The sequence below is a fragment of the Nilaparvata lugens genome, chromosome 13 (genome assembly GCF_014356525.2).
Source record: "Nilaparvata lugens isolate BPH chromosome 13, ASM1435652v1, whole genome shotgun sequence".
Classification (NCBI taxonomy): Eukaryota; Metazoa; Arthropoda; class Insecta; order Hemiptera; family Delphacidae; genus Nilaparvata; species Nilaparvata lugens.
Window position 1 is genome coordinate 12,278,887 of NC_052516.1, and position 13,018 is coordinate 12,291,904.

At 36.2% G+C, this 13,018-nt stretch overlaps 1 protein-coding gene across 1 annotated transcript in view; it reads left to right on the forward strand.

Moving 5' to 3' along the window:
• LOC111059285 (filamin-C) overlaps positions 1-13,018 on the forward strand; it is a 102,558-nt gene that overhangs the window by 2,418 nt on the left and 87,122 nt on the right. Inside the window, 3 exon segments of the mRNA XM_039440354.1 lie at positions 1,567-1,839; positions 6,721-6,882; positions 10,864-13,014. Coding sequence (XP_039296288.1) covers positions 1,567-1,839; positions 6,721-6,882; positions 10,864-13,014 — 2,586 coding nt within the window.

Genomic DNA, 13,018 nt, shown 5'->3' on the forward strand with positions numbered 1-13,018 from the left:
ATCCTGCAATGCGGCCGAAATACCTCCAAGTCAGACACCCATCTCGAATGACAACAACGCCAAGTTGTAAGAAACCATCCTGCACTGCGGCGCTAGGTTAAGGTCGGCTAGCTTAGCTGAAATCCGGCAAAGCTGGCTATTTGCGTCCGCGCAGAGTGGGGCGCCTGATTTCCATTCTCCCCGAATAACCCTTCCCTGGGACGGCGCTCATGGCCGCGTTGGGATAACCGTCCACTGGAACCGTATTCAACCGATCCGTTTGGCCGTTGGATCGGACGAATATGCCGGCCGTTAATTCTGCCGAATATGGTCGTCCATTGGAACCGTTTACGTCAGTCTAGTTGCCAATTATTGAATTAACTACTATCATAGCCACCAACATTTTTCATAAACAATGATTATATTGAGATTTTGAAAATTGAATAAACAAATATCCACTAAATTAGTTATTCATTACAATAATCTTTTCGCCACACTGCACAGAAAGCAGCTGTTTTCCAGTCCCAACGTAGATCTGAAAGACATTGTTTGCAGACGACTCTTGTCTGACGTCAGAACAGGTTTCTTTCCGGCCTAGGCCGAAAAGAGTACCCTTTCCAGCCGCTAACATGGAACTAAGAAAGGTGATCAAAAAACAGCTGATCAAAAAACTTTTCATTATTTGTGTACATTATTCAATAATTATTAATTTATAATAATATCATCTTATTGTCATTTGAAAGAATAAAAAAGTATAAACTCATAATTGAACATCATCTTTCAGGTTATTTAGACAAATCAGAATAAAAAATAAAAATACTTGGACAATTTCCTGATATTCAGATAACCTCAGATTTGCGAGAGCTATCACCTTCCACTTCTGCTTTCGGAAGTGCTTAGTAAACAACTATTCTCATATATATATATATATATATATATATATATATTGTTTATTTTTGTGTGTGGCGAAAAATAGCGTTCGCACCCTGGGCAAAAATGTTTTTCCGGCTCTCAATCTTTTTTCAAGCCGGAAAAATCTCATTTTCTGCTCTAGGTGCGAAATATACTATACCTTCAGATCCTATTTGTTCAGCAATCTTTGTCCACAGATTCCTTTGAACATCATGACGATGATATCTTTTGTCTCGCATATCCCACAGTTGAACATGCTCTTGAAACAAACTTTCATTGTCCATAGTTACAACTTTATAAAACAGAACAACTTCAAAAAACAAAAACAAACAAGACTGTGAAATAATTTTAGGTTAGAAACACTTTGTTGTCTCAGCTCGACTAGTTAGTTCGGCCGATTAGAGCCGGAAAATTCCATTCAATTTCGGATCGATAAATTGATTGGCCGGAGACGGCCGTATGAACCTGTTGCAATGGCTGAGCATCTATTCCTTTCTTTGTTGGGGGATCGGTCGGTCGTTTTCGGCCGATGCTAGTTCGGACGAAATCGGTTCCAGTGGACGGCCCACCTGAGCCAATTCTTTCCTTTCATTTTATTATAGATTTATCTGTTTCTCTGCTCTTATTTCTCCATCTGTCTATTTATTTAACTGTTTCCTGTCTCTGTCGTGTTAGCTATATGAAGACGCCATCACCTTGCTATCAACTAACGGTGATAACGGTGGCCTAGACGAGTACCAGGACAATCAGCTGACGTCAGCTGGCGGCGGAGGCGGTGATCAGCTGATGCAGAATCAGCTGGCGTCGGCCCAATCAGCAGCTGATGGAGGAGGAGGGGGAGACAGCTGTGATGCCAACAGCAGTAGCGGTTATCGGGTGGTGGGGGGATTGAAAGCCGGAGCCAAATCTGCATTCAATGACGAGCAGAGGAGTAATCCACTGTTGGAGGTAATTCAATTACAATTATTGTTTTAAATAATTACAGTAATTTTATTGTTATAGTGAGGTCCACGTTATAGATAGATAGATAATTTAGCAGCCACTAACCTCCCCTCAAAGGGGTGTATGAACTTGTCAATCATTTAAATTTTGCATATATCCTATTATATTAAGCGAGCAATTTCTGTATTTCTATATTTGTATCTGGTTATTCATGTTCAACGGATCTCGATAACGGCTCTAACGATTTTCACGAAATTTGGAACATAGTAGGTTTACGATATAAAAATTCGATTGCACTAGGTCTCATCCTTGGTTAAACTCGCTGAACAACATTAAAAGGATAATATTCATCCTTGGCTGTGGATAGTAAAAAAGTGAGTGAGCGAGTGAGTATGTGAAAAATCATAATATCGCACCCCCGAAATTCATAAGATGACATATTGTAGCCAGCTGTGAAATATAAACACGATCATTTTAAAGAATTGTGTTCTGTTTATCAATAAATAAAAATAACGAGCGAAGCTCGGTGCCCCGATATTAAAACTGATTGTTAAATATACTCTCGAAATGGCAGTGTGTGATTAGCAATGGTATTGTTATCCTTGTCTATCATTCATCAAAGCGGATAGCGTTATCTCTTTCTCGCTTTGCTCTGTTGCCAGATCGTCTTTTAACAATGTGGAATTCATAATTAATTTACAAAATATTTCATCTTAGTTATGAAAATTCATTATGAAATTGTTGAAAATCTAATTTCAAGCTTAATAAAATATAATTAATTATTTTAAAAGAGAATGAACAGTTAATATTACATCAATAAACCTGTATCAGCTACCGTCTATAGAAGGCATAGCTTATACAGGTTTATTGATGTAATATTAACTGTTCATTCTCATTTAAAATAATCAATTATATTTTATTAAGCAAAATGTTATATTTTCATGATGAATTTTTACAATTAAGATGAAATATTTTGTCAATTTATTATTAATTCTACATTGTGTTCTAGGTGGATAGATAATTAGACTGTGTTGATAATTAGACTTATTTATTTATTTATTTATTTATTTATTAGATAGAGCGAACAATACAATAGTCGGAAAAGAAAAAACAGGCTATTGCCCAAAACTTCTTCAATTTCCTGATTTTGTCACAAATCGTCCAAATATTATGTAGAGGTTATGTTCACTTCAATTTCAACACCAAATCTTCAATCTGAAACTATGAATCAGAATAAAACAAAGAATTTCAAATTTAGATAAATTGATAATGAAACTTCCGTTAAAACAAAAACCAAACTTCAAATATTCACAAAATATAGAATAAAATCACTTAAATTTTGAGCTCGAAAATATCACTTTCACCATAGCTACAACAGCTGATATGTTCTTTATTGAATTGACAATATAAAACGACAAACGACAATAACATGACATGAAGACCTAACCTCTAAGCAACAGCCATCATGGCACTTGGCGCCTAAACAGATGGTTGACTATTGCCAACCTACACACAACACATTGTTAATAGATGATCTGGCAACAGAGCAAAGCGAGAAAGAGATAGCGCTATCCGCTTTGTTGAATGATAGACAAGGATAGCAATACTGTTGCCAATCAAACACTGTCATTATAACTTGGACCTCTCTATAGTAGTTGTTTTTAGTGAAGCTGGTAGTCTCTCATACTGTGCCGTTTTTACACTCTTACACTCCCAACACTAAACAGTAATAAAAGACAGTAGTCGACAGTGATCGGCTTGACAACAAAAACTCAGATTGTAATATATATATATATATATATGCATATGCATATATATATAGGCCAAAGTTAGAAAAAACATAATTTTACACTTAATATGTTAAATACTAATATAATCTAGTAAGTTGTGGAGCCACTGACATGCCTCTTCTCCAGCATCATGGAGGGTTGTCAGCCCTCCATGATAGGAGTGTTGTGAACACTAAGATATCAGGTGATTCATTGATTGAATTTGTCCACATTGGCACAGAGGATCAGAGGTGTATCCCCATGCTGTCATCAGCTCAGCACACCTTCCCACCTGCGTCCTGAACCGGTTAAGGCCACACCACACTCTACGTCTCAGCTGGGTGCCAGGGACAATGTCATTATGGTCATCCACAAGGCCTTTGTTCCTGACCTCTCCCTGCAACCATCTCAGTCTCCATAACTCCCTCGCACTTCTTATTTCCTCCTGCTCGTCAAGTCTCAAGTATCTTCTCGACTTGAGGCTTTAAGATTGTAATTTGGAAAATGAACATTCCATATCATGGGATATCTTCTTATGCTATTTTTTTGGTATTAACCTCGAGATATATTATTATTTTGAATGAACGAAAGGACTAACCATGGTTCTTGGGTTAACAAGAACGGGCTTGAAATTTGGAACATGAAATCCCATACCATTGAATATCTCCTAATGCTATCTTTTCCTTATTATATTTATCACCTGGTCATATGGGACATATATATGAATCATATATTTATCTCATATTGATCAGGATTTTAGAGTTTTAATTCAGAAAAGTTTAATGAACAGTGTTTTTGTCTTTGAACAATTTTTGTCATCGACAGAAAGATTGTTTATTTCATTTGTTGTCAAAATTAATGTAGCTTCTCTTTTGTTTTTAATAACAAACGTGCCGCTTGTGCGACAGATAAAAATATGTACTTGAAATGGCTTTCATGTTTGGCATTGACTGAGTTATATTTAATACCCAAAATTTTTCTTTTGGTCGGTGTGTGAGCTCGTTCGATAGGACTGTGAGTAAAGTCCGGCTGTTCTGGTGAAGGGGATAGATTTTGCTCCTGTTTTATAATACAGTTTTCCTGTCGCAGTTCGGGCAGTTTAAAGAGAATTGTATTATTGCATAGGACGGGATCTGAACCCATTTCATTAGATCAGCTATTTTGATTTTTAATTAATAATTAACGCCGCGAAATACCAGTGGATGCCAAAGTGGGAAGCTATTTCAAAAAGGTAGGTGACTACTGAATCATTGTTCTTAAATTGTTCATAACCACAAACATTGAATCCTCATTAGCAGCAAGCGAGTGTTTCCCCATTAATTCATATAAATATTGTTTTATAATCAAATTAATCCTGTTTTGTTCAAATGTAAATATGTTAAGACTCACTATAGTAGTTGTTTTTAGTGAAGCTGGTAGTCTCTCATACTGTGCCGTTCTTACAATCTTACACTCCCAACTAAACAGTAATAAAAGACAGTAGTCGACAGTGATCGGCTTGACAACAAAAACTCAGATTGTAATATATATATATATATATATGCATATGCATATATATATAGGCCAAAGTTAGAAAAAACATAATTTTACACTTAATATGTTAAATACTAATATAATCTAGTAAGTTGTGGAGCCACTGACATGCCTCTTCTCCAGCATCATGGAGGGTTGTCAGCCCTCCATGATAGGAGTGTTGTGAACACTAAGATATCAGGTGATTCATTGATTGAATTTGTCCACATTGGCACAGAGGATCAGAGGTGTATCCCCATGCTGTCATCAGCTCAGCACACCTTCCCACCTGCGTCCTGAACCGGTTAAGGCCACACCACACTCTACGTCTCAGCTGGGTGCCAGGGACAATGTCATTATGGTCATCCACAAGGCCTTTGTTCCTGACCTCTCCCTGCAACCATCTCAGTCTCCATAACTCCCTCGCACTTCTTATTTCCTCCTGCTCGTCAAGTCTCAAGTATCTTCTCGACTTGAGGCTTTAAGATTGTAATTTGGAAAATGAACATTCCATATCATGGGATATCTTCTTATGCTATTTTTTTGGTATTAACCTCGAGATATATTATTATTTTGAATGAACGAAAGGACTAACCATGGTTCTTGGGTTAACAAGAACGGGCTTGAAATTTGGAACATGAAATCCCATACCATTGAATATCTCCTAATGCTATCTTTTCCTTATTATATTTATCACCTGGTCATATGGGACATATATATGAATCATATATTTATCTCATATTGATCAGGATTTTAGAGTTTTAATTCAGAAAAGTTTAATGAACAGTGTTTTTGTCTTTGAACAATTTTTGTCATCGACAGAAAGATTGTTTATTTCATTTGTTGTCAAAATTAATGTAGCTTCTCTTTTGTTTTTAATAACAAACGTGCCGCTTGTGCGACAGATAAAAATATGTACTTGAAATGGCTTTCATGTTTGGCATTGACTGAGTTATATTTAATACCCAAAATTTTTCTTTTGGTCGGTGTGTGAGCTCGTTCGATAGGACTGTGAGTAAAGTCCGGCTGTTCTGGTGAAGGGGATAGATTTTGCTCCTGTTTTATAATACAGTTTTCCTGTCGCAGTTCGGGCAGTTTAAAGAGAATTGTATTATTGCATAGGACGGGATCTGAACCCATTTCATTAGATCAGCTATTTTGATTTTTAATTAATAATTAACGCCGCGAAATACCAGTGGATGCCAAAGTGGGAAGCTATTTCAAAAAGGTAGGTGACTACTGAATCATTGTTCTTAAATTGTTCATAACCACAAACATTGAATCCTCATTAGCAGCAAGCGAGTGTTTCCCCATTAATTCATATAAATATTGTTTTATAATCAAATTAATCCTGTTTTGTTCAAATGTAAATATGTTAAGACTCATTAAAGTTCTAGTTATTCTGTTCATTTCTTGTATTCATAGTTCTTTTCCCCTTACATATTTTGGTGTAGGCACATCGTGCTTACATATTTTGGTGGAGACTTCTCCCGCCGTCCATATATTGCTTACATATTACTTTGTGAATGTATTTATATACATTTGTTTCAAATGAAATAATTTACTCAATATTTATTAAGATAATAATTTATGGGTTCTGATGCAGGTAATTCCAGAACACGACGCCAGGAGTGATGGTTCGTCTCGCGCTGATAGTCTGAGTCAATCGATGTTGAATCTGAGTGACTTTTCGGCGCCCAATTCGTTTGATGCCAACGATGGAGTGGCTTGTCTGCTCAGCACAAGCCTAGATACCACTGCCTACAATGTGAGTATTACACGTTATAATGGCTGTATTTGAGCAACATCGGTGTTTCTCTCTTTATCTATCATTCGTCAAAGCAGATAGCTCTATCCTTTATCTTCTTATATCGTTTGTCTGCTCAGCACAAGTCTATAGTGAGGTCCTCGTTATAATGACAGTATTTGAGCAACATTGATGTTGCTATCCTTGTCTATCATTCAACAAAGCAGATAGCTCTATCCTTTTCCTTCTTATATCGTTTGTCTGCTCAGCACAAGTCTATAGTGAGGTCCTCGTTATAATGGCAGTATTTGAGCAACATTGATGTTGCTATCCTTGTCTATCATTCAACAAAGCAGATAGCTCTATCCTTTTCCTTCTTATATCGTTTGTCTGCTCAGCACAAGTCTATAGTGAGGTCCTCGTTATAATGGCAGTATTTGAGCAACATTGGTGTTGCTATCCTTGTCTATCATTCAACAAAGCAGATAGCTCTATCCTTTATCTTCTTATATCGTTTGTCTGCTCAGCACAAGTCTATAGTGAGGTCCTCGTTATAATGGCAGTATTTGAGCAACATTGATGTTGCTATCCTTGTCTATCATTCAACAAAGCAGATAGCTCTATCCTTTTCCTTCTTATATCGTTTGTCTGCTCAGCACAAGTCTATAGTGAGGTCCTCGTTATAATGGCAGTATTTGAGCAACATTGATGTTGCTATCCTTGTCTATCATTCAACAAAGCAGATAGCTCTATCCTTTATCTTCTTATATCGTTTGTCTGCTCAGCACAAGTCTATAGTGAGGTCCACGTTATAATGACGTGTTTGATTAACATTGGTGTTGCTATCCTTGTCTATCATTCAACAAAGCAGATAGTGCTATCCTTTATCTTCTTATATCGTTTGTCTGCTCAGCACAAGTCTAGATACCACTGCTTACAATGTGAGTATTGCTATAGTGAGGTCCACGTTATAATGGCTGTATTTGAGCAGCATTGGTGTTGCTATCCTTGTCTATCATTCAACAAAGCAGATAGTGCTATCCTTTATCTTCTTATATCGTTTGTCTGCTCAGCACAAGCCTAGATACTACTGCTTACAATGTGAGTATTGCTATAGTGAGGTCCACGTTATAATGGCTGTATTTGAGCAACATTGGTGTTGCTATCCTTGTCTATCATTCAACAAAGCAGATAGCTCTATCCTTTATCTTCTTATATCGTTTGTCTGCTCAGCACAAGCCTAGATACCACTGCCTACAATGTGAGTATTGCTATAGTGAGGTCCACGTTATAATGGCTGTATTTGAGCAACATTGGTGTTGCTATCCTTGTCTATCATTCAACAAAGCAGATAGTGCTATCCTTTATCTTCTTATATCGTTTGTCTGCTCAGCACAAGCCTAGATACCACTGCTTACAATGTGAGTATTGCTATAGTGAGGTCCACGTTATAATGGCTGTATTTGAGCAGCATTGGTGTTGCTATCCTTGTCTATCATTCAACAAAGCAGATAGTGCTATCCTTTATCTTCTTATATCGTTTGTCTGCTCAGCACAAGCCTAGATACTACTGCTTACAATGTGAGTATTGCTATAGTGAGGTCCACGTTATAATGGCTGTATTTGAGCAGCATTGGTGTTGCTATCCTTGTCTATCATTCACAAAGCAGATAGTGCTATCCTTTTCTTCTTATATCGTTTGTCTGCTCAGCACAAGCCTAGATACTACTGCTTACAATGTGAGTATTGCTATAGTGAGGTCCACGTTATAATGGCTGTATTTGAGCAGCATTGGTGTTGCTATCCTTGTCTATCATTCAACAAAGCAGATAGTGCTATCCTTTATCTTCTTATATCGTTTGTCTGCTCAGCACAAGCCTAGATACTACTGCTTACAATGTGAGTATTGCTATAGTGAGGTCCACGTTATAATGGCTGTATTTGAGCAGCATTGGTGTTGCTATCCTTGTCTATCATTCAACAAAGCAGATAGTGCTATCCTTTATCTTCTTTTATCGTTTGTCTGCTCAGCACAAGCCTAGATACTACTGCTTACAATGTGAGTATTGCTATAGTGAGGTCCACGTTATAATGGCTGTATTTGAGCAGCATTGGTGTTGCTATCCTTGTCTATCATTCAACAAAGCAGATAACTCCATAGTTTTATAGCTCCGAACTGTGTCCAAATCGTTTGTAAGCTGTGAAGAAATATAAGGATCTGCAAGAATATTTAGTTCCAATTGTGGAAATTTATCAATAAATTATGGAAATATGTATATTTCTTGACAAATAAATAGAATGAATAATAATTATTAAAAAAAATCTACAATTGATATTACATTGATTGATTGATTGATTGATTGATTGTGTACTTTATTTATGTAGATTACAATATATACTGTCTTATACACTTATATACAATAGCTTACAATACAGCAAAATTATAGATGAATTTACATAATATAGACTAAGAAAATAATTATTGAACTGTATATGATATGAAAAAGCAATTTGTAATATAATAACTATAGATAATAATCATATTGTTATGCATCTACATAAATTGGCGGAGCTTTGGACATATCAATGTCCATTCTTCGGAAAGAATTGATATTAAAAATATCCTCCCCACTAACTCTCTACCAAATTAGAGATACATCAGAGATAATGATATGACTTGAATCTAATATACCTATCCAGGATGACCAGCTTTTTTGATACTATTCTGAAATTGATCAGTTGCGACCTGAAAATTCTGACACCAGACCTTGGCAGCCAGGTCACTCGATATTATTATATTATCTCAAAACATGTTCTCTTTTCTATAATCTCGTTTTACAAAAACATCACCTCCAAATAACTTTTTCATTATTTAAACTATTTTCCTTAACATCTTCTCAATTATTCTTGTTCGCAGCATTTCTATTAATTTTCTAACAATGTTCCTTCTGTTTTACTCTACTATTTTCATTATTATGAACTAGTCTCCCTCCATTTCCAACCAACGTCTCTCTTGTTCCACAGGAAAAGCACTACCACATCACTTTTCAATTTTTTTAAACGGGTTTTCCTCGACTTCTTCACAATTTCTTCTTATTTCACAACATTTTATTCATTTATTCATTTATTTATTTATTTATTACAACAGTCACAAACACGATATTTGGAAAGAGAAACAGGCGATTGCCCAAAACTTCTTCAATTCCTTGATTTTGGCACATAAATAGTCCAAAGTGAGGTTAAGTTTAAAATTTCTGTTTTCACCAAAGATTAACACTCAGAGAATACGTATTCGAGATATGACTGATGAATTTTGGATTTCGAAGGGTTGATAAGAACCGGAAATAACACTAAACAATCCGAAAGTTTCAATAATATTGAAATAAACTTGAAAATTTTGAGCAGAAAAATTAAAACTACTATCAGCTGATATTGATATTTTCCAACCAGTTTCTACAGCAGCCCACTACTAGTTTCATTATTTTCAACTATTTTTCCTCCATTTTCAACCAATTCTCTCTCGTTCCTAAAAAAGGCACTTCTACATCACTTTTTCATTATTCTAAACGGTTTTCCTCGACTTCTTAACAATTTCTTTTCATTTCACAACATTTTTCTTTCATTTTCTAACCAATTTCTACAGCAACCCATTATTATTTTCATTATTTACATCTATTTTCCTTTATTTTCAACCAATTCTCTCTCGTTTCAAAGAAAAGAAACTTCTACATCACTTTTTCATCATTCTAAACGGTTTTCCACGACTTCTTCACAATTTCTTCTCATTTCACAACATTTTTCTTTTATTTTCTAACTAATTTCTACAGCAACCCACTATTTTTTTCCTCCATTTTCAACCAATTCTCTCTCGTTTCAAAGAAAAGGCACTTCTACATCACTTTTTCATCATTCTAAACGGTTTTCCACGACTTCTTCACAATTTCTTCTCATTTTACACAATTTTTCTTTATTATCTAATCAGTTTTCTCTCTTTTTTTACAGCAACCCACTACGACATCACCACCACTAGTACTGCGTCCACGTCTACACTCGACCTCTTCCGCTGCCTCTTCCTCTCCAATGGTGTTGCTCTCTCACTCCAACTCGTTGCCTTCCTACAAGAGTGGATCAAGGCCTTCCTTCAAGACTGGATTAAGATCTTCCAGCCAATCTCCAAGCGCCGAAAAGGCTAAACAAATGATAGAGATGTCTTCTAGTAAGATCAGTGTACTGCAAGAAGCTCTGAAGAAAACTGGTGGTTCGTCTTCGTCTTTGACGGCTGCATCCAATCAGAGAGCCGGGTTTGGGGTGGGCGTGGCAGAGGTGACCAATGAGAAGAGAGGAGCTGGTAAGGTTGGGTTAGAGGTGACCAATGAGAGGAGAGGAGCTGAGGATAGTGGTGAAAAGGCGACCAATCACGAGAGAGGACTTGAAAGGAGTGGTTTAGAGGTGACCAATGAGAAGAAAGGAGCTGATAAGGTTGGGTTAGAGGTATCCAATGAGAGGAGAGGAACTAATGATGGTGGTGAAAAGACAACCAATCAGGAGAGAGGATTTGGAAGGAGTGATTTAGTGGCAACCAATGAGAAGGAAGGATTGAAGGGTGTTGATTTAGTGACGACCAATGAGAAAGAAGCATCAAAGATCGTTGGGTTTGAATCGACCAATAAGATGGAAGGATTGAAGAGTAAAGAATCAGTAGGAAAAATTGAGAAAGATGGTTCGAAAGTCGTTGATATGGAGAAAGTTGTTGATATAGAGAAAGTTTCAAAAGTTGTTGATATAGAGGAGACCGGTAAGAAGAAAGTTTTAGAAACTGTTGATGTATTACAAGTTGATCAAAACAAAATCTCTAAAGATTATGATTTAGAAGTAAGCAGCACGAAAAAAGGTTTAGATGTTGTTGATTTAGAAGCTACTGAGAGGGAAAAATTAGAAGTAGTATCAGTTGATCCAGAGAAAGTTTCCAAAATTGTTGAAAGCAAAAGAGGCTTAGACAGTGTGAGTTTATTAGAAGATACCAAAGAGTCTAAAGTTGTTGGTTTGAAATCACCTGTAGAATCTAAGGAAGAATCTAAAAATAAGGATTTGAAATCTGTTGAGCTGAAGGTAGGATCTAAAGTTGGGGAGGAAATTGATTCAAGTTCAAATCTTACAAAAGTTGATCCAAGTTTGAATCTTTCAAAAGTTGACCAAAGTTTAAAACTTACAAAGGGTGATCCAAGTTTGAATCTTACAAAGGTTGATCCAAGTTTAAATCTTTCAAAAGTTGACCCAAGTTTAAAACTTACAAAGGGTGATCCAAGTTTGAAACTTACAAAGGTTGATCCAAGTTTGAAACTTACAAAGGTTGATCCATGTTTGAAACTTACAAAGGTTGATCCAAGTTTAAATCTTACAAAGGTTGATCCAAGTTTAAAACTTACAAAGGTTGATCCAAGTTTAAATCTTACAAAGGTTGATCCAAGTTTAAAACTCTCAACGGTTGATCCAAGTTTATCTAGTCTACTCAAACCAGACGATTCGACCTTGTCTAGTTTGAAGTCTGATGAATTTCCAAAACTTGATCTTAGTTTATCTAATCCAGAGTCCTATCAATCTAAACAAAGTCAAAAGGTTGATCTAGGATTATCGAAACTAGGGTTAGAGGTTGATTCAGTTGCATCTGTTGTTAGTTATGAAGAAACTGTCACTAAAACTCAGTTTAAATTCTCTGAAAACTTAGTTTCCACTGGAGAATCATTTGAATCTCAGATTAAATCTAGGATCAAAACTGATATTGATTCTGCTGTAAACTTTGGAAATGTTGTGAGTGACTCACCAGGTTCGGATCAAGAGTCTTCTAAAACTCTGAAAGAAATTTCCTCGACTAAAAATGTTGATAATCTACATCGGTTGTCTTCAATAGAGAAGGCATCATTGAAATCATCGTGTTCCTCGACGTCAAAAAGTGTAGGAGAAGCCTCAAAACAGCAGAAATCTTTGACGAAAAATGTGTCAAAAACGGGAGAATCTTTGAAAGATTTTGGGTCTGGTAGTGGTGTTTTGAAAATTGAGGGCAGCTCTCCTAAACAAGAGTTGAAATCTGAGAGTGTTGACTTGAATCTTGAAAGTTCTGACTTGAAATTGAAGAGTGGTAACCCGAGAACTGAAGTTT